This window comes from Epinephelus lanceolatus, chromosome 14 (assembly GCF_041903045.1).
Source record: "Epinephelus lanceolatus isolate andai-2023 chromosome 14, ASM4190304v1, whole genome shotgun sequence".
NCBI classification, from domain to species: Eukaryota; Metazoa; Chordata; class Actinopteri; order Perciformes; family Serranidae; genus Epinephelus; species Epinephelus lanceolatus.
The window spans coordinates 38711492-38732146 of NC_135747.1; the positions used below are offsets into that span (position 1 = coordinate 38711492).

At 43.3% G+C, this 20655-nt stretch overlaps 1 protein-coding gene across 1 annotated transcript in view; it reads right to left on the reverse strand.

Annotated features, from left to right (window-relative positions):
* itgav (integrin, alpha V) overlaps positions 1 to 20655 on the reverse strand; it is a 46708-nt gene that overhangs the window by 14769 nt on the left and 11284 nt on the right. Inside the window, exons 3-13 of the mRNA XM_033617287.2 lie at positions 11711 to 11802; positions 11489 to 11603; positions 11323 to 11384; positions 10368 to 10413; positions 7711 to 7833; positions 7540 to 7584; positions 7261 to 7304; positions 6978 to 7034; positions 5463 to 5515; positions 2386 to 2461; positions 55 to 184 (exon numbers count right to left, since the gene is read on the reverse strand). Of these exons, the coding sequence (XP_033473178.1) occupies positions 55 to 184; positions 2386 to 2461; positions 5463 to 5515; positions 6978 to 7034; positions 7261 to 7304; positions 7540 to 7584; positions 7711 to 7833; positions 10368 to 10413; positions 11323 to 11384; positions 11489 to 11603; positions 11711 to 11802 (843 nt within the window). The remainder of the gene's footprint in view (positions 1 to 54; positions 185 to 2385; positions 2462 to 5462; positions 5516 to 6977; positions 7035 to 7260; positions 7305 to 7539; positions 7585 to 7710; positions 7834 to 10367; positions 10414 to 11322; positions 11385 to 11488; positions 11604 to 11710; positions 11803 to 20655) is intronic.

Genomic DNA, 20655 nt, shown 5'->3' on the forward strand with positions numbered 1-20655 from the left:
GTGGAGCAGGAAACGATCCATGTCAGGGACTGTGTGTGTCTGTGTGTGTCTTACCGTTGAAGCCGTCCTTGTCCAGGTCTCCCAGCGCTACGATGGCAGAGCCGTACCTGGCGTAATCATCCGACCCTGTGAGCAACTGAGGATGTTGGAAGGAAAACCCTCCCTTGCTCAGGTACACCGACACCTGGAGGACACATGCGCGCGCGCGCGCACACACACACACACACACACACACAGACTGTCAGCTGCAGTAAATAGGGAGGTTATTTGGTTATTTTTTCCTTTAAAGTAATAATTCACAAGCAACAAGACTGTGTGTATATCAGTGACTTCCTGTTTTATGTTGAATTCATGAAGAAAACTTTGCGACTGAAGAATCCAAAAAGGGAACATTCGATTAACAACAGCAAAACCATATCAAAACATCTGTTTACAAACTCTCACACAACTGGTTCAGACGACTTTCACCTACAATATTTTGATCTCATGCACGGACGAGTAGTGTACCTGAGCATGTGCGTGTGTTTGAACTCTGCTCAGGCATGTTCAGGCCACGCTTGTGAAGAGCTGATCACACAACTGTGAAATGAGACCTGGATAATTCTGAACCAGCTGTGTGAGCATTTGTAAACAGATGTTTTGATACAGTTTGCTGATGTTACAGGTAGACCCTGGTTACTTCAGTTTGTGAAGAATTTAGCTTTTTTTGGATTCTTCGGTCAATGTGGAGACACAAGAGAAACAGTTTTCTCACGGTGAGTAACTGATACACACATAGTCCCTTGAAGTTGAAATATTCCTTTTATTTTCAGTTTGGTTTGTTCCTCAGCAGGATTACAATAAAACCTGACTGCCGATTTTCATGAAGCTTGGTAGAAGGGTGAAGCCTGGGCTGAGGGAGAACCCAGTGAAGTTGATCTGAATCACAGGGATCCACAGATTATTGTTTTCTTTCGTTAACACTAGGGATGCACCGAAATGAAAATTTGTGGCCGAAGCCGAATAATATTAAACGCTTGGCCGAATACCGAGTACCGAATACCGAATATCGTTGTTTAGTTTTTCATTCGTTTCTGCAGATGAACCCCCTCCAGATTAGTGTTGTCATGGTACCAAAATTGGGACCCACTGTATGATACCAATGAAAATATCATGGTTCTGAGTAGTATCAGGATACCACAGCTAAAATGAGGCAGATGTGCCTTTTGTCATTTATAAAAAGATAAATCACTTTTCTATAATACAGCAATGATATTTCAATGGAATAAATTACTTATTGACTTATTCATACTTCAAAAACAGCATCAATTAGTGATTAACATAGGGGGGATCAAAATAAAATAAATAAATAAAATAAAAATCAACCAGCCACCCTCCTCCCCTGACAAGTAAAGAACAGTCCCTTCATAAGTAAAGAACAGTCCCTAAAGAGCGGTGAGATTTGTGGACCGTGAACGACTCGTTTCTCCTCTGACACGTCACATACCTGTGTTCGGCTGGCTCAGCTGTTCAGGTACTTTTGGGCAGTCATGACACCAAGAAGAGGACATTATTGGAGCCGACTTCTCCGTCACCGGTAAGCCGATGGCCGCCGTATTTGACAGGAATACATTAACGTTACTGTCTGTGTCTGTGACCCCCGTTCAACCCACAACCAGTGGGATTCGCCGTTCGTTTCTGCTGCTGGTTGAAATCTGTAGGCTGCTCGCACAGCGTGCTGAATGATTTAAGCCTATTTTGCTCGCTCAAAACTATTTTTAGTCGCAAATGCGAGTGCAGTGAGGGAAGGATCGCCACACTGCCGACATTTTACGCCGCGCGTCACGGCACGCTGTTTGATTGTGTTATCAAAACACGCTGCTATTATTCGGCCTTGCTTTTAACTTATTCCACTGAATACCGAATGTGTGTTTTTTTGCAATATTCGGCCTCGTGCATCCCTAATTAACACTGTGAGATGGGGCATTTGGTCTTGGTAAAGGTCTGTGGTCTCAGTGTGCCTCTAGTTTTCTAATATTTCAAAGGAGTTAGTTTGACCTTAATGGCATCAGAAAGTCTCTGGTGAGTCTTATTTCAATAACATGAGGCATTTTCAGACCAAACTGTTTTGGGGAGCTCCCTCGAGAACTTCACACCTTCAAGGCCTTATTTCTGTTCACATTCACACCTCCAACAGGAACGCTGAGACGTACAGCAAGCTGACTGGTGGTTGGTGGAAAAGTTTTTAGTGTAAGCATGCTAACGTTAGCGCTAACACACATCTTACTGCATCCTTCGTTCATCTTTAGCTGCATGTGTGTGCACAGGAATATTTAGTTACTAAATAACTGCAGTGTTTTGCAAAGTGCGTGTGTGTGTGTGTGTGTGTGTGTGTGTGTTTCCTACCTGTCCGACCTCCCTCAGTTTTCCATTGGCCACTCTGTCCATAAAGAGAGGAGCTCCAACCAGCACATCCACCAGACTAACAGACACACACACACACACACACACACACAGAGGAAACAAAGCAAACACATCATTAACACAGTAACTGAGTACATTTACTCGAGTACAAATTTAAGGTACTTGTACTCGAGTATTTCCATGTTATGCTCCTTTCTCCTCCTCCTCCACCTCAGAGGTTTTGACTGCACTACATTTGTCTGACAGTTACTTCCTGTCCAGTGAAAACCATGTATCTCCAGATGTGGATCAAGAGTTTCTTGTTCTCAACAGTGATGGATGAAGTACCTGAGAGCCTCACTTGAATAAAAGTACAGATTTCTTACCAGTAAATCACTTTGGTAGAATATTACTTGAGTAAAAGTGAGTATCTGATATTTACTGTACTTAAGTATCAAATGTAATTTTATTATATTAAATATAATTAGTAAGTAAGTAAAAGTACAAGTGAATGTTGGTGATAAAGCAGCGAGCGTTATGAATTATGAAGTTTATTTCTTCTGAACATGTACACCACCTTAAAAATAGAGCGTAACACTTTGAGGTCTTTTCACCACTTAAAGGATTTAAAGAACAAAATCTAGTTTTTCCCTCCCACTCCTTCATCCGTCCGTCTCTTCCTCTCATCCTCCATATTTTGTAGTAAGTCACAAAGATGTTCAGGGGAAATGTAACGTGTAAAAGTATACATCTTATTTAGAAAATGTAGAGGATTAAAAGTGAATATTGACAAAAAAAAAAAGAATTATTACTTCTTTACATTACACCACTCCTTCATAAACTATATAAACTTTTTAAAAACCCTCTTGGATGACTGGAAAAGTCGTCCTCATAAAACAGTGAACAGGAAGTGTGTCTCAAATCACATACTTGTGTTGGTGCGCTTCAATGTAGAACACTATGTCCACTGCGTACTTCTTGTGTGGTGTGCTAATTTCATTAGGGTATTGTCTCAAATCGCACACTGCTGTTTTGTACTTACCGGAAGTGACGCACTTCCTGTGGACGCACTTGTCAACTGATACTGCTTGTTTGTCAGACATGATAAATTATCATGATGTACTAATTATTTGCCTTTCTCTGGAGTAAACCCTCAAATGTGCAACTACATTTGCGGTACCACATCATTATAGACCCAACAAACATTACTGGCGGCTTCTATTCAACAACACTTTTGGCACTTAGTGCAAAAAACATGTATAACTAACAGGCTTCTTGTTGTCCCAGCTGCCATGTCAAAAGTTGAGAAGTTTGCTACGCCACAACAATGGCGATCATTGAGGGTGAGAAGTGTCCGTCCTTCCACACTGAACCTTTGGATTGTTTTGAGTGCGTCAGTGGTACACTACATTTTCCCGTACAATGCAGTGTGAATGCACTTGTGCACTCAAATATCAAGTGTTCGGTATGTAAGTATGCAACTTCAGAAACACTGAGGCTGTTTTTCTGACTTTTTAGAGATATGTGGTTCTCACAGGACAGCCACACAACAAATATATGACCTTATAGAATCTGATGCAACACTGTAGGTTAAACTACCCAACACGATATAAAGGAGTTCAAACGAGCATAACCTGAAACATCTGCAGCAACAAAATGACACATTACTGCAGCAGGAATATTCATCCAAAAACATCAGACAGAAGGAAAACATACTGACTTTGACTGAAACTACTTTAACGACATCCTGCTGAGAATACGTTTACTTTAGGAAGGCTCTGAAAACAGGACTTTAACTTTTAGCGGAGTATTGTTAGTGTGGTGTTAGTATTTTTACTGCAGGGAAGGATCTGTAACACACACACTGACATTTCTCACTACAACACACGTGTCCTCAAGGCCTCGAACACACACACACACACACACAGAATGTATTTCCTGCCCCATAAAACACGTGTAAAGTGTTTGTTTTGAATTGTTTACATTGTTTGCATCACCTTGTGGTCTTCTTCGCCTGTCTTTAATTGGCACACTGCAACATTTTACAACACTTAACTGCCACCAGCTGTGATCACGCTGCAGGTGGCAGAGACGTGTGCTGTGTTGGAGATGTTTTTCATAGTTTGATATTAAAATGGACGCATTAAGTCTGGAGTTACTACTTTCAAACCACCGATTTACTAAATCAAGTTTCACCTTTAAAACTTAAGAAATGTCTCAGCTACTTCACACTTTAGTTTATGTGTCAGTCTGTTGGAGGAAATCAACAGCCATCAACTTTGTAAAACGACAGTTTAGACAGCATGTCATCACACCTGAACAGAACAGCCTCACTCCCCGACACTACGACACTACTTCCACTCGATGAGAGCAGACGGCAGCTTCGACCTTCACTGCTATAGCAACTTGAATTTAGCCCCCTCTCCCTGCATGACTCCAACTCTAACCCACACTCGCAAGAATGTGCGGCCAGTTAGACTCCACCTGCATTAAAGTTAGGTAAGTTCTTCTCCTGTTAGTTTCTTCTCAAAATGAGGGAGTAGGGTGAAGCAGAGTGTACAGCCCAGTCCAGTTCAGTCTGCACAGATGTCTCTCTTTGGCTCTGCCTCCCTATGCTCCTTCTTACTTATCTATCTACCTTTGCTTTTTCCTACTCTTCTATCTATCTAACCCTTTGTCTCCCACTCTGACCCCCAGATGGCACTTTTGCTCCCATTCATAGCCTCAAGTATGTGTATCACGGATGGTAACATCTAGTCCTCAACTGAACAACATCACACTCTTTTTGTTACTTTCACTTGTCCCTGCAATTTGACTACAAAACAAAACGCCAACTGCCATGAAATCAGGTGTTTCAGGCTGAAACAATCCCATAAACAGCCCACGAAATCCTGGAGGGACGGAGATGTGACTCATTTCCAAAGACAAAGGGAGATGTTAAATCTCCAGGAGGCAGAAAGAGTGTGAGGAGGAGGAGGAACCATCAGTGTGCTGTCAGGAGTCAACAGAGGATATAGAAGGAACTCTCCCAGTAGAAAATGTTAGCTCTCAGCTGATAACTCCAACACAGACAGACTCACCCATCGTTATTAACATCAGTGGCAGCAACTGAATGTCCAAAGTAGGCCGCCATCTACAACAGGAGAGGAGGAGGAAATAATGAGCTCATGTTCTTAAATCACTTTAATATCACAGCCTGTAAATTGTAAAAACATAACAGACAAATAAACAGAAATGCATCGGCTTCTATCGTGAAAACATCAACAGGAAGTGTTTTTCAGTTTAGTGACAGGTCTCATCAGACTCATGTACACATTTACTGCCTGTTAACTCAGCAGGAGCAAGAGGAGGAGGTGGAGGAGGAGGAGGAGGAGGAGGAGGAGGGGTTAATGCTAAAACTAATCATTACCCAGCTGTTCATGGTGCTTTTACATCCACTACCTTTACACTCTATGTTTCAGATTCTTATTTTTTTCCCTGCATGTTTTTCTTTTTAAACATGTTTACTGAGCGTTGTTGGAGGCAGCCTGAGGTCTAACGCCTGCTTCTCTGTTGCTGTCGTTCATGTGACAACACAGAAATCTCTGGTTCAGTTCAGAGGGCTGAGACACTGATGAGCCGCTCTGAGGTGAGCAACAGTTTGATTTAAAGGATCAGATGAGTCACAGAGCTGATTCAAAAGCAAAATACAGGATCACTGTGACTAACATGGGCTGGACATCAGAGAAACGTCTGGGGGCGCAGGAAACAGATGAAAGAGAGGCTGGTGTGTTCAGAGGGACAGTTATGGAGGACGGACAGGAAAGTGAGGAGGAACTCTTTCATTAACGTCTGCTGATGACAGCCTGTTTTCCTGCCATTTATGTTTCTGTCTCCTCCTCCAATCACACCTCCCCTCCTCTCCCTCACTCTCCCTCACCGCTGTGATCGTCCTCCATGACCAAGTTTGGCAATATTCACGTCAATGTTTACACTTCAACAACTCTAACTACTACTCTCCGGACACCATTTTAAAATGATCAGGACAGAAAGCTCAAAGCTGACACTTCAAGTCTAATTGTTACTTTGGGGCGTGTTACCTGATTTTGTGTTTTATTTTTCATTTCTCTTTGTTTCAGACAGAAACTACTCTTTTTTTCTGTTTTGTTAAGAGAGGTACAGATTGTTAAATTTTGGGCCGATACCGTTTTTGTTGTTGTTAACCCAACTACTAATATGTCTGAGCGAGTGTCTGCATTTTCACCATCAGAATTTAAAAATAAAATATCAACAGAAATTTCCACATCAGCTGCAGCCATCTTTTGAAATGCCTTCATGGCGCTCCTTATTGCAAAACTAGGTTTATGCTCACCGTAGTGTCCCTGGTGCAAGGGTATGCCATCGGAAAAATTATGTCATCACGTCTATAAATTGTCAGTCATTGTCTGAAACCCGCCCCATATTAGATAAACGGTTTTGATTGGCTCAACGCGGGCCAGATGGGCTAATAATCTGTGTGACATGATCTCCACATCAGTCTGGTCCCAAACTGAAGGCTCAAACAGATACAGATAAACAGTAACCATCCGGGTTGTAGGCGGTGTCCTCCAGCTCACCTGTGTTCCTGTGAAGTTCACCATGGACTCCATGTTGGCGCCGTTGAAGATGTTCACCTAAAACATTAAACACAACACGGGATGTCAACCGAGCTTCACACACACTTCAACATCGGCAGTTTAAAACATGACTGTGCACAGACACTGAACTGACACCACGAGACTGTATGGAGACAGTCTTCTGTCACCATGACGACGACACACATCTGTCCATCCTGTGGGGATCAGTGTGTGTGTGTGTGTGTGTGTGTGTGTGTGTGTGTATTGAACCTTTAACACTTACATAACCCAGTGCTTTGTCCCCACGAGGAACTCCGGTCACATAATCTGTAGAGGACAGAAAAACACAACTCTCACTAGTTCAGTCAGCGAGCGACTGTTTGATCATCATAAATCATTAATCTATATTAATATACAATTCATCAATGAGCTGATTGGTCTGTTAACTGACAGAAAACTGTAGAGAACGTCCACGTTGTCATCAGATGTTTTAGTACAGAAACCCAAAGGAGCAGAAGTGTTCTACGTTAAATTAAAGGACGAGATTAATCTTTGTTCTCACCTTCTTTTCCGTCATTGTTGAAGTCTCCGACCGTCACAGAGTACCCTGAGAACATTACATAGATCATTACAGAACTCTGTCTGCTGAGGCAGGAGAATGTTCTCTACTTTAATTTAGACCTGTGTGTGTGTGTGTGTGTGTGTGTGTGTGTGTGTGTGTGTGTGTGGTTACCGAGGTAACTGTCGTCATACTGAGCGATGGCCGACCCGGTGGCAAGAGTGTTTGCGTACGTGGTGTAGAGGTGTCCATCAAACCGGGCGAAGATCTCAGAGACGTCATCAGAAATCAGCTGACCTGAAGAGGGAGGAGAAAGTTAGAGAACATTTGAGAACAGAGGAGAGAAGGGGAACGTTACGCCGGGTTCACACCACACGACATTTCTGTCTGTTCCGATGGTCACTGCGTCAGATTTGGTGATTGGGGAGTCATTAAATCATGCCGTGACTTGGCCGACAGACATGACACACTCCACGATGGTACACACCAATTATCCCCGGTTGTCTTTCATGACGTGTGTGATGTTATCAGGTTATTCTTGTCCTATTTTATTACTTTTACTAACATTTGAGTCACTGTGTCTGTTCATGTGCCAGCTGAAATGTTGTAGTAACATAAAAAGCACCACCAGATGGGCGGAGCTACATTTGAGGTACCGTACACAAACATGCAAGTCACTGAATCCTCCACAACAACTTCCTGCAAATGTTTCACAATAAAAGCCTTTTTAGAAAATGAATTCTCTCAACCAAAGTTATACGGGGCTTTTAATTTGAAAAAGATACACGAAGTGTTGAGTTTGAAATGACAGCACGATGCATTAACTTTATCAAGGCAATGGGAGCGGATAAAAAGTAAAAATATAAAAATACAGAGGGATTAATAAATAACGGCCCGTTAATAAGGTAGTCTGTTTCAAATGAAGCTGGTAGCCTCTGCAGCTGTGGTGAGTAAAATTTTCTTACTTTATATCTGTCTCCTTAGCATTCGTTGCTAGCTTGATGCTAATGGCAGTACTCAGCAGGTTGACAAAGTGCCTCTGCTGTTTCACACCATCTTTTTTCCCTTTTTACTCTGAGTGGTAACGTCCCTACAGGAAATATCTAAAAGGCTAGGGTGTTGTTGCCGTACAGTTTCCACGGAAGCAGATCGTTCTGTGTTCCTATTGGTCAATGTGACAGCTGTGACGGAAGCAGACAAATAGAAAATCAAACATGCTAGACTTTCTGTCAGAACGTGAGGTGTCTCAGACGTGGCGTCGCTTGTCGTCCGCTATGACACACTACACAAGCCGAGACTGTACGACATTTTGTCAGGCTATAATCGGGCTGATATGGTGAGGGTGCACCCGGCATTAGAGGAGAGAGAAGGAGAACTTAGAGAACAGAAGAGAGCTGAGAATGTTGGAGAATAAAATGGGACTTTAAGAAAGAGAAGGAGAACATTAAGGAACAATAGGAGGAGGTAGATCAGAGCAGAATCTAAGGAACAGAATGCGTTGGCTAAAGGCTGAAACACTTTTGGTTTAGAAAAACACAGAACATGTAATTAAAGGAGCCGCAGAGACACAGTGTTAACAAGGGTCTAATCAGAACCAGAGGGGTGTGTGTGTGTGTTGAGTCAACAGGAAGCAATAATTAGGCAAACACACCCCAGAGAGGAAACATGCAGTGACGACTCAGCGTTCAGGATACACTCTGTCTGCCTGTCCATCACACCCTCTAGTGTCAGACCATAACACACACACACACACACACACACACACACACACACACACACACGCCCTGTCTGAACCCTCACCTGCTGATTAAGCTGGTGACGGTGCTGCAGATCTGGTGATCTGAATGATGTGAATCTGTCACTGTGTCAAACATGAAGGTTCTGCAGACATGAGGACAGTCTGTTTCCCATCATGTCTGACACCACAGATCATGATATCTGCTGAGAGTGTCAGTCACACTGAATCAAACGGTGGTCTCACACCTATCATGTCTGATTCAGTTACAATGAACCCTGGTGCAGAACAAAGAACCAGATCAAGACCGCTGCCAGTCGGACTCTGGTGGTCTCAACACAAACCCACCACCCACAGCACTGTGTGAGAGGAGAGATGTGACCTTAGCAGGGTTCTCTTTTTAAAGTGTGAAGAACAGAAGAGTGAGGAAACATTAGAAAAGGCAAGAGAACGTCCATGTGAAGTCTCTGTGGAACCAGCTCCTGAACTTGGAGTAAACATCCACACCGCTCGCCACACTGCAGAGTCACAGCACCAGAAACATCACATGACCTCTGGATGATGTGTTTGATTCCCACAGTGACACAGCACAGCGTGTCATTCTGAACCAGCAGCATCACGAACCACCACAACACAACATGCAGCCGAGTCACCGGTCGAGACAAACAACACAAACGTGTCTTCGATGATCTGCAGCTAAATATTTGTTACAGCGTCAGAATTCTTAAAACACTCCCAAATGTGTCCTGATAACAAAAGGACCCACTCACACACGCACAGCTCCACAGCGCTACAAGTGGAAAAAACTGTGCAGGGTACTTTTAGTTTGTGAACACAAAGTTATTATTACTGATTAAAGTCAAAGTATGAAACGGGATCCAAGCTGTAATAAAGAGGACTTCTCCTTTAAAGGCCTGTCAGAGACTCTGAGGACAGAAAACTGCCAACTGGCAACTCAGCGTTTCAGGAGGGGAATCCTAATCTTCTGTTATTCACAGTGAGCTGCTGCAGAATTCACCTGCTGACTGTAGGGAGATGACATGAACATGGACACACACACATTAATACACACTAACACACTCTCACACACACTCACCCTGCCAGTAGAAGCTGCCAGGTCCTCCCACCACCACTCTTTTGTCCTGATGAAAACACAAAAACAAAGAAACTAGAATAACCGCCTTGTGGTTGTGTACTTCAGCGAACAAGCTGCAGTTACAGTTTACACTCACATCTGTGAAAACATGGATGTGTTTTTGGAATCAAACTCCTACTGAGTTTCAAGATATACAAAGATGATAAAAGCAAGAATACGTACTGATGCATCGCGTTGGAGACACACGGACATATAAGAGAGATTTTTATTACTTTCACTTCTTAAGCGGAATTTATGTTGTGCCTCAGCTCTACGCCGTAGCCTATGCACGGGCCTACGCTGTTATGAGCATTTATACTTGTGCTGTGGTCTGTCTGTGTCACTCTGCAGTTACACCTCCAAGATGGTGGAGTTGCTATGAAGTGCTATAAAGTTTAATTGATTAAAAACACACATTAAACACACTCGCAGCATTCACAGACAAACACTTGTCTTTATCTGGACACATTTTCCAAACGAATACAACATGCTAACGTTATTAGCACAAGCCTATGGCATTTTACATTGTATAAATTAGCCTAGCAGCTTTCGGAGATTTCCTCTGCTCATATGAAGCCAGGATAAATCACACACAAGACTTAAAATGGTATTTTTTGGAGGCTTTATTGTCTTCACAATTTATTGTTTCTTATCTGTGAAATTAAAGTAAATAAAAGTTTTGTTTCCACTGAGGGAAATGGTTTCAGCTTACTTGCCGTGACACATAGTTACATTTCTGGGGTGGTGCATGTCAGGCTACAGCGTTGAGTCAACGCATGAGTATAAATACTGCATTATTGGCTGCTCAGGTCAGTGGTGGAGGAAGTATTCAGGACCTTTACTTCAGCGAAAGTATGAATACCACAATGTACAAACACTGTGAAAGAAGTAAAAATAAAGGAAGATAAGTTGGTACCTTTAAGAAATCGGCACTGAAGCCGGCCTGGCAGAAGCCCTGTCCCTCAGGTGAGCTTAACTCTGGACAGAAAAATAATTTATATCACACATTTTACAGGTAAACAGGTGATGAATTATTTTTATTAGTATTACAGATATTCAGTGGAGAAAAGAAAAGAACAGACTTGATCTGCAGGGCGAGTACTCGACCACCGTCGATCCTTTCTTCAGGTAACACGTTCCCACCGGCTCTCGCTCGGAGACGCCAAAAGTCGACCATTGATACAGAGGAGCACAGGCCTGGAAGACACACACACAAAACTCAGACCAACATGGATGCTGCTCAGCGGAGGCCAGGTTCAGACCAGGAAACAATCATTGTGTCATTCTGTGTGTGTGTTTCTCACCAGGATGTGTTCTCCATCAGATCGTACCGAGGCACCAAACCACTGTTTGGATTTAAACTCCATCGGAACTCCTGCGTCATTCTTCCTGTCATCTGCAAAGAGACAAAGAGAGAATAATAATTAATATAATCATTACTGATGAATATTAATTGTCGTAGAACACAGAGTCCAAAATCCAAAAGTCCAAGACTAACACCATCTCTCTGCAACTGGGTCCTTCACTTATTGACAAACAGTCAAAAGTCTGTTTAGACCCATGGCATCTCATCTTCCACCATCACACTCAACACCGGCTCCCCACAGGGATGTGTCCTGGGCCCCCTGCTGTATATGCTCCTCACATGTGATTGTTCTGCGGCTGACACGGCTGTGGTTGGACTGACCTCCAACAATGACTGTGGACAGGCCAGAGGTGAAAGAACTTGTGGACTGGTGCAAATTCAAACAATCTCTGCATCAGTGTGGAGAAGACCGAGGAGATGGTTGGGGACTTCAGGAGGAGAGGCTACAACCCCCCTTCCCCTCTTCACCACAGGGTCTAATAAAAACAAAACTAAAACTAAACATTTTTAAACAATAGACTCAACTGAAACAAGCAAACCCACCCTGGAAACTGACACCAAACTGAAAACAAAAATTAAAAAGGAAATAAAAATAACTAGAATTACTTCCCCGTGGTTGTTTGCCTCCGCTCGCCAGTCAAGTTTCTGCCACAGTTTCCATCCATGTCTGTCAAAACATGGATGCTTTACACACTGAAGATCTATACAATCAGCACAGTTTCAAGATTAGAGTCACCAATTCAGTATCTGACCAAATGTCTCCCCTTCTGTTCCTGAAATATGACACTGAATAACTGCCCATGAAGTGTTTTATGCAGAACATTATGATGTCACAGTCAAATTGACCTTTGACCCTTTCTATATAAAGCGTCACCACTTCATTATTTTATCCTGTTAGACATTTGTGTGAAATTTTGTCATAATTAGCGTGGGAATTCTTGAGTTATGAAAACATGTTTTGTGGGGTCACACTGAAATTGACCTTGGACCTTCGACCACTGAATTCAAATCAGTTTATCCTTCAGTCCAAGTGGACAGTTGTGTCAAATATAAAAAAAAGGAATTCCCTTAATGAGAATGAGACAGATGCAAGGTCACAGTGACCTTAGCCCTTGATCTCCAAAAACAAATTAGCGCATCCTTAAGTCCAAGTCAACCTTTGTGCCAAATTTGAAGAAATTCCCTCATGGTGTTCTTGAGATATTGCGTTCACAAGAATGAGACAGACAAGGTCACAGTGACCTTGACCTTTGACCTATGACCTATAACCATCAAAAACTAATCAGTTGATTGTTGAGTCCAAGTGGGCATTTGAGGCATTCTTGCGATATCTTGTTCACAAGCATGGTACGGACATATGTATGTATGGATGAATGGACATCTAGTAAACATAATGCCTCCAGTCACAGCCGTCACTAACTAATGAAACTCAACTTAAACTAAACATTATTAAACAATAAAAACTAAACTGAAACAATCAAAATGTCACTGAAAACTGACACTAAACTGAGAAGAAACTGAGTCAATTTGATCTCATGACATATACATACATATATATAACCTTTCAGCTTTCAGTGGACAGTTTTATTTTCATTAATCAGTTTCCAGTTAACGAGATCAATCCCACAGTCCATAGAGTATATAAAGTGTCCTGTATCCACACTGTGTCTGTATGTGTAGTAATGAGGAGGCAGCCAGCAGCCGGCCCCGCCCTGCTCTCAGCCTGGTGCCAGCTGGCTCAACTTATGCTGCGTTCAAAGACAAAAACACCAGCGAGCTCTGTGAGTGGCTGCTGAAACAAAAGCAGAGGTCCCACACAGATCTGACACAGCACACAGATAAGAGGCAGATAAATATTTAAGCCTGGTTTGGCATGTTATGGGCAGACAGGGAGGAAATGTAGGGGATTTTCCATCAAGTTGGGAAACTCCGGCCTGATGACAAACGTCAGCTGCTGGATTAAAAAAAAAACAAAAAACTGTGTGACTGATAAAGCAGTGGCCGCAGTATTCTGGTACCATCCCACACTGTGGGTTAAAAACATAAGAGTTCAGAAAAACAAATCGGATGTTTTTTTCCCTGACATGTAATTATGTTGGTCATGATGCCAAGTGTTTGTGCCAGCTAGTAACCATCCTAACAGCACTGTAACCATAGCAACAGACTCTTTGTCTCTTTGTGTTTTGGTTTGTCAATGGAGGACTTCAACCCTGAACCAAAGAAATTAGTTCATGTCGACGGTCACATGATGAAAAACGATCCACAGCTACGACAGCAGCTCTGTGAGGCTGTGACGCTCAACTGAGTCCAAAATCTGATTTTAAATCACTTTAAATAAAAGACATAATTATCTGAAGGATGGTGTCAGAATAAAGGTGGAAGTAAAAACAGGACGAAGGAGAGAAACTAAACTCCAAACCACGGAGATTCTGTCAGAAGCTACAGACGTACTGAGAGATGAACACACTCTCAGTACGACTTCTTAAACACCTTTCTCTCTGGTCTCCTGCAGACAGAGGTGAGGAAAGTCTCAAAACACACACGGCTTGTTTGAGAGGGAAAAGCAGGGTCATCGGATGTTGGCTGCAGTCGGCGAGACATCACCGCTACCTGCTTGAGGGCAGGAGGCCCGGCTTTTGGACCTACTGCGGAGAAGGTCCATCTCTGGTGTGGCTCGGCACGTCTAAACTGATAATGGAAACGCAATTTGCCTCCCAGAGTTGTACGTGTGCTGCTGCAGTAACTTCATTCATCTCACAGACTGATTAAGCTTAGCATGTGCAACATACAGATTGATGTCACACTGTAGACTAATGAACAGACAGATTAAACAGAGGAGCAGCAACTTGGGGTATACCTATATAAACGGTGTTGTCTAAATTTATATCTTGCTTGAAAATATATAACTATATTGTACATAGTCGTTAAATCGCTCAGTCCTTCAGTCACTTTTCTGAAACTGTTTTCTGCTCCTCTGCTGAGTGTTAAACCTCCATTCAGTCTCCTCCTGCTTCTGTTTTAATGCAGCACAGTTCACAACATATTTTCTGTTCCTGTTGTCCAACAACAAAACAAGTATGAAAAGTGATTTCGGTGCTGTGGTGATGATAAAGATATGTATTTCATAGTTGTGACTTTGTGTGAGTGTTCAGAGAGGGTTAGAAACAACTTGAGTCTGACATCTTAACTTCACAGTCTCACAGCTCCACCCTCACTAAGCAGCTTACATCATTGTTTACCAAAAGCTCAGCTCATGTCAGCTCAGACACACTCAAACACTGAGCTGGAGTTTCAAGATTTTATCAGTTTGAGTCTGAAACTGAGAGGAAAAGATGTGTTTATATATTTAACAGTCTTAATGTGGATGGACTGTGGCCTCAGAATCATATTTATATCTTTTTTCCCCCACACTTCCTGTTATGAGCCGCACCAGTAAACGTATATTTGTGGAGGAGTCACACTTCTGGAAGAAAAGAAAAAATCAAGTAGGAACAAAAGCTTGTGGTGCTTCATGGTTAGACAGCAAGAATAGGACGGACTAACACACTGAGTCAGAGTCATAATGCCACACACACACACACACACACACACACACACACACACACACGCACGTACGTACGCACACACACACACACACACACACACACACACACACACACACACAGAAGAATTCCAGTTAATTCTCTGGTCCAGTAAAGCTTTGGCCAGCAATCATGTAGGTTAGATCAACAACAAAGAACTCTATTGTGGGAGGGAAACACACACACACACACACACACACACACACACACACACACAGAGGGCAACATAACTAGGCCACTGACTAACAGCACTACAGCCAGAGGCAACAACATCAGTGTTCAGTCTATCAGTTTCTACCAGAGCCTGCAGCAGTGTCTACAGGGTCTGCAGGGTCTGTGAAGTAGTCTCTAGGGTCTGCAGGGTCTCAGGGTCATCTGTGTGGTCTGTGGGGTCATTTGCAGGGTCTATGGGGTCTGTAGGGTCTGCAGGGTGTCAAGGTTATCTGCAGGGTCTGTGGGGTCTGTAGAGTCATCTGTATGGTCTGTAGGGTTGTCTTCAGGGTCTGTGAAGTCGTCTGTTGGGTCTCGAGGGTCTGTGGGGTCGTCTGCAGGGTTAGTAGGGTCTTCTTCAGGGTCTGTGGGGTCATCTGCAGGGTGTGTATGGTCAACTGTAGGATCTGAAGGGTCTGTAAGGTCTGCAGGGTCTGAAGGGTCTGTAGGGTCTGTGGGGTCTGCGGGTCTGAAGGGTCTGTAAGGTCTGCAGGATCTGAAGGGTCTGAAGGGTCTGTAAGGTCTGCAGGATCTGAAGGGCATGTAGGGTCTGTAAGGTCTGCAGGATCTGAAGGGTCTGCAGGGTCTGCAGGATCTGAGGGTCTGTAGGGTCTGCAGGATCTGAGGGTCTGTAGGGTCTGCAGGGTCTGTGGGGTCTGAAGGGTCTGTAAGGTCTGCAGAATCTGAAAGGTCTGGAGGGTCTGCAGGGTCTGTAAGGTCTGCAGGATCTGAAGGGTGTGTAGGGTCTGTAAGGTCTGCAGGATCTGAAGGGTCTGTAGGGTCTGAAGGGTCTGCAGGGTCTGCAGGATCTGAAGGGTCTGTAGGGTCTGCAGGGTCTGTGGGGTCTGAAGGTTCTGTAAGGTCCGCAGGATCTGAAAGGTCTGTAGGGTCTGCAGGGTCTGCAGGATCTGAAGTGTCTGTAGGGTCTGCAGGGTCTGTGGGGTCTGAAGGGTCTGCAGGGTCTGTAAGGTCTGCAGGATCTGAAGGGTCTGTAAAGTCATCTTTAGGGTCTGTAAGGTCTGTAGGGTCTGAAGGGTCTGTAGGTTAATCTACAGGGTCTGTAGGGTCTGAAGGGTCTGTAGGGTCTGAAGGGTCTGTAGGTTAATTTACAGGGTTTGTAGGGTCTGAAGGGTCTGTAGATTAATTTACAGGGTCTGAAGGGTCTGTAGGGTCTGAAGGGTGGGTAGGGTCTGTAGGGTCTGAAGGGTCTGTAGGGTCTGCAGGGTCTGTGGGGTCTGTAGGGTCTGTAAGGTCTGCAGGATCTGAAGGGTCTGTAAAGTCATCTTTAGGGTCTGTAAGGTCTGTAGGGTCTGAAGGGTCTGTAGGTTAATCTACAGGGTCTGTAGGGTCTGTAGGGTCTGAAGGGTCTGAAGGGTCTGTAGGTTAATTTACAGGGTCTGTGGGGTCTGAAGGGTCTGTAGATTAATTTACAGGGTCTGAAGGGTCTGTAGGGTCTGAAGGGTCTGTAGGGTCTGAAGGGTCTGAAGGGTCTGAATGGTCTGAAGGGTCTGTAGGGTCTGAAGGGTCTGTAGGTTAATTTACAGGGTCTGTAGGGTCTGAAGGGTCTGAAGGGTCTGTAGGTTAATTTACAGGGTCTGTAAGGTCTGAAGGGTCTGTCGATTAATTTACAGGGTCTGAAGGGTCTGTAGGGTCTGTAGGGTCTGAAGGGTCTGTAGGGTCTGTAGGTTAATCTACAGGGTCTGTAGGGTCTGAAGGGTCTGAAGGATCTGTAGGTTAATCTACAGGGTCTGTAGGTTAATCTACAGGGTCAGTAGGGTCTGTAAAGTCATCTTTAGGGTCTGTGGGTCTGAGGGTCTCAGTGTCTGCAGGATGTTTGGCTCAGAGGCACGTCAGCAGGGCAGCTGCTTGTTGTTGCGGCCGGCTGACTGAATGTTGCTGAAACGTAAACATCCTGTACAGACTGGAGGAGATTTGTCGGAGCTGTGTGAGACAGATTCACCTTTTATGGACAGAACAGGCCTCAACAGCTCAGAGGCTGGTGTACGTCAGGTATTCATGTGTGTGCTGCTGTTAGAGAAATGAGCCAGGCTGATACATCAGACCACATTAATTAACTGTAGATACATCAGTAACTGTATATGTACTGATAGGTCAGGAGAAACTGCAGTATTGATCCATCTGTCTGGACCAATACATCAATTCAGTGATCAGCAATTCAGTATCACTAATGTAAAGTGAAAACGTTAATTCATATCTGTCATCTTCTTGGAAATGTGCTTTTATTTTGAAATTCTGCCTCACTGGCTAACACAATAAATCCATTTTCTCTAACGTCATGTAAACGTACTGAGACATCTGCCTGCAGGTGAGCTCGCCTCATCTCCCCGCCCCCCCCCCAGAGCGTTCTCTTCAAGTCTGTTCTGACTTTAACTCCAGTATACTGAGAAACACTAAGAGCTTCCCTGGTGGTGATTGGCTGAATCAGCATTGTGTGAACTTGTTTGGCGAGGACTTGAATGGAACAACAACTGGAGTCCTGTCAAGTTTTAACGTCCTGTCATTTAACGCATCTGTTCCGTCAAACAATATCAAACGAGGAGCAGAATTCACTTTTTAACAACCTCAGTTAAGTTTTAACCCACAGTAAGTTTTTAGATCCATCAGTGGATGTGAGCCAATCAGACGAGAGAGAACAGTCGTCTTCCTGTTAATTATCACAGTTTCAGCTCAGCACCGTTCACTGAAATACAAAACACCATCACTTTAACAGACTGATGGAGCCAAAAACGTTACGCATACCCCGTTTCTGAAAAGAGCTGCAGTGTGTGTGTGTGTGTGTGTGTGTGTGTGTGTGTGTGTGTTTGAGGGGGCAGGGCATCGCTGTGTTAGTGTGGTGAGTTTGTTACTTCCTACTTTCATGGCTGAGGTCTCCCACAGAATACCAACGAGACTCTATACAACAAGTCGCAGTTACACACACAGACACACACACACTGCTATGTACACTTCACTGTTTGTTTTTGAGTAACTCCCTCTTTTGTGCACCAGATATATTTTTGTCTTGAATGTTTCCAGCAGTGAATCAGGAAGTACTCACATCCTTCACTGCAGTAAAGTACTGATGCCACAAAGTAAAAATACTCAGTAAAAGTCCTGCACTAACAATGTTACTTCAGTAAAGTCAGTACAGTGTAGTTAAAGAGTCTCTAACACAGCTGTCGTCACGTCAATCGCAGCTTGTGAACTGTGGTCAAACTGTCGCCCATTAAAGATGTGTCAAGACTGTTACTGCGTTGCCTGATTCTCACCTCAGAATTTTTCAAAAACATATTTTAGTGACTTTTTAGCTGTAAAATAAGAAAGACTGTGACCCAGCCGCCATGTTGGATGCAGTTAAACAGGAGTGCCAAGCACCACCCACCAGCTGGACCAACTTTAACAACAAAATCTGCAAGTCTACAAAATCGAGCAGGTAAAACACTTCTGAAACACTCCTGATGTGGTGTCAGTGCTCTGCTAACATGAATGGAGATGAAATGATTTAATGATTTCTAGACTTTACAAATGTTATCGGACTGAACTGAACTTGATAGTGAGAAGAGTCATTTTACGGTGGGTTGTGATGCTAAAAAAAAATTTAGCCACTGTTATACAGATGTCTCTTTTGCTATGTAAGTCAATGGGAAAGTGTCTTTTTGTGCTGCAGGGCATCTTGTCTCAGATTCCCAGAAACTGCAGTACCATTATTTGGCCGCTATGAAAACTGGCTTTAAAGTCTGGTACACTACCTGGGGCTGATGGTCCCTCCTGGCTCCCTTACAGCTAAGATGGCGATGGAGATTAACAGTTATTTTATTTATCATGTATTGTGCCTCACTTTATTGGATCATTACATATCAGGTATGGACATAATCTGAAGATTCTCCAGTTTAAAATGAGACAAAACTTTTCTACTGATGTCAGTTTTTAAGGCACGATGAAGGCCAAAATGTGTCTTGCAACAAAACTTGTGGTCACAAGTCAATGACGTAATAAGACAGTGTGTAAACAATATTTCAGCAACTGAGAATCATTGCAAGAGTTCCTTAAGCATACAGTAATAAATGTGCACACAAAATATGAGGCTGATTGGTCCAGTAGTTTGAGAGATTAGTTGGAAAGGATCACGCATGATCCTGTCCAGGGTTACGCCTGGTAGAGATAATAATATTTATGTCTGTGGGGCATGAGTCAGCTGTTGCTACATGACCTGAGTCGCTCCGAGGGGACAATTAAAGTTACATCATATTATTTTTCTCTCCGTGTAAAACACCTGGCTTGTTTCTACTCTCCTCTGCCCTGTTTCCAGTTTTACTGAGATCTTTTCTTTGGACTCATTTTACACAGAAGAAAACACCCTATTTCAAAACAGACGCCTACTCTTAAAGAATGACTGCAGGCAGTAGAGAAGTAAATCATGTAAGAGGCGGGTTGTGAAAGCTGTAAGTCTCTGAGTTTAGTCACCGGTGGTTTAGAGAGGCTGCGGTGTTTCAGTAGAAGACCAAACGTGGTGAAATCACACCTCTCATACGTTGTGTTTCCACCAGCTGATTATTAGAAGTAAATCTTTATCATGAGTCAATACTGTCCACACCCAAAGTGATGCTGATAAACTAGCAACAAAACACAGACTGGTGCTTCTTATGCTCTGCGTTTTCTATGACGTACAGTGTGGACACGTGCCTTAAATGTGTGGGTTCGAAGTTACTCCCTTAAATATTAAAGACTTCTTGTACCATTATTTGGCAGCAGTACACAGTAGAGAACAGACAGGAAACATGAGGGGGATATGTTGGTCCTTACTTTCTATGACTCCACACATCCAACAGAAACATCTCAGTTACATGAACATCCAATTAATTTAATACTTAAACGTATCTGTCCAGTCTGCAGCTATGTCCTGCTCATTTCCTTTTGGCACTTTCTCTCGAACTTTAGCGTCTTTAAGAAACCAGCACTCTGTCAAACTGACGTGTGTCTTCTTGTCACACAGGAAACAGGCTCAACTGATACTGTCATTTATTAAATATCAGAAAAACATAAATTATAGGCATAAATAGAAGATGCTGTTGGTTCTTTAGCTGACGAGCTC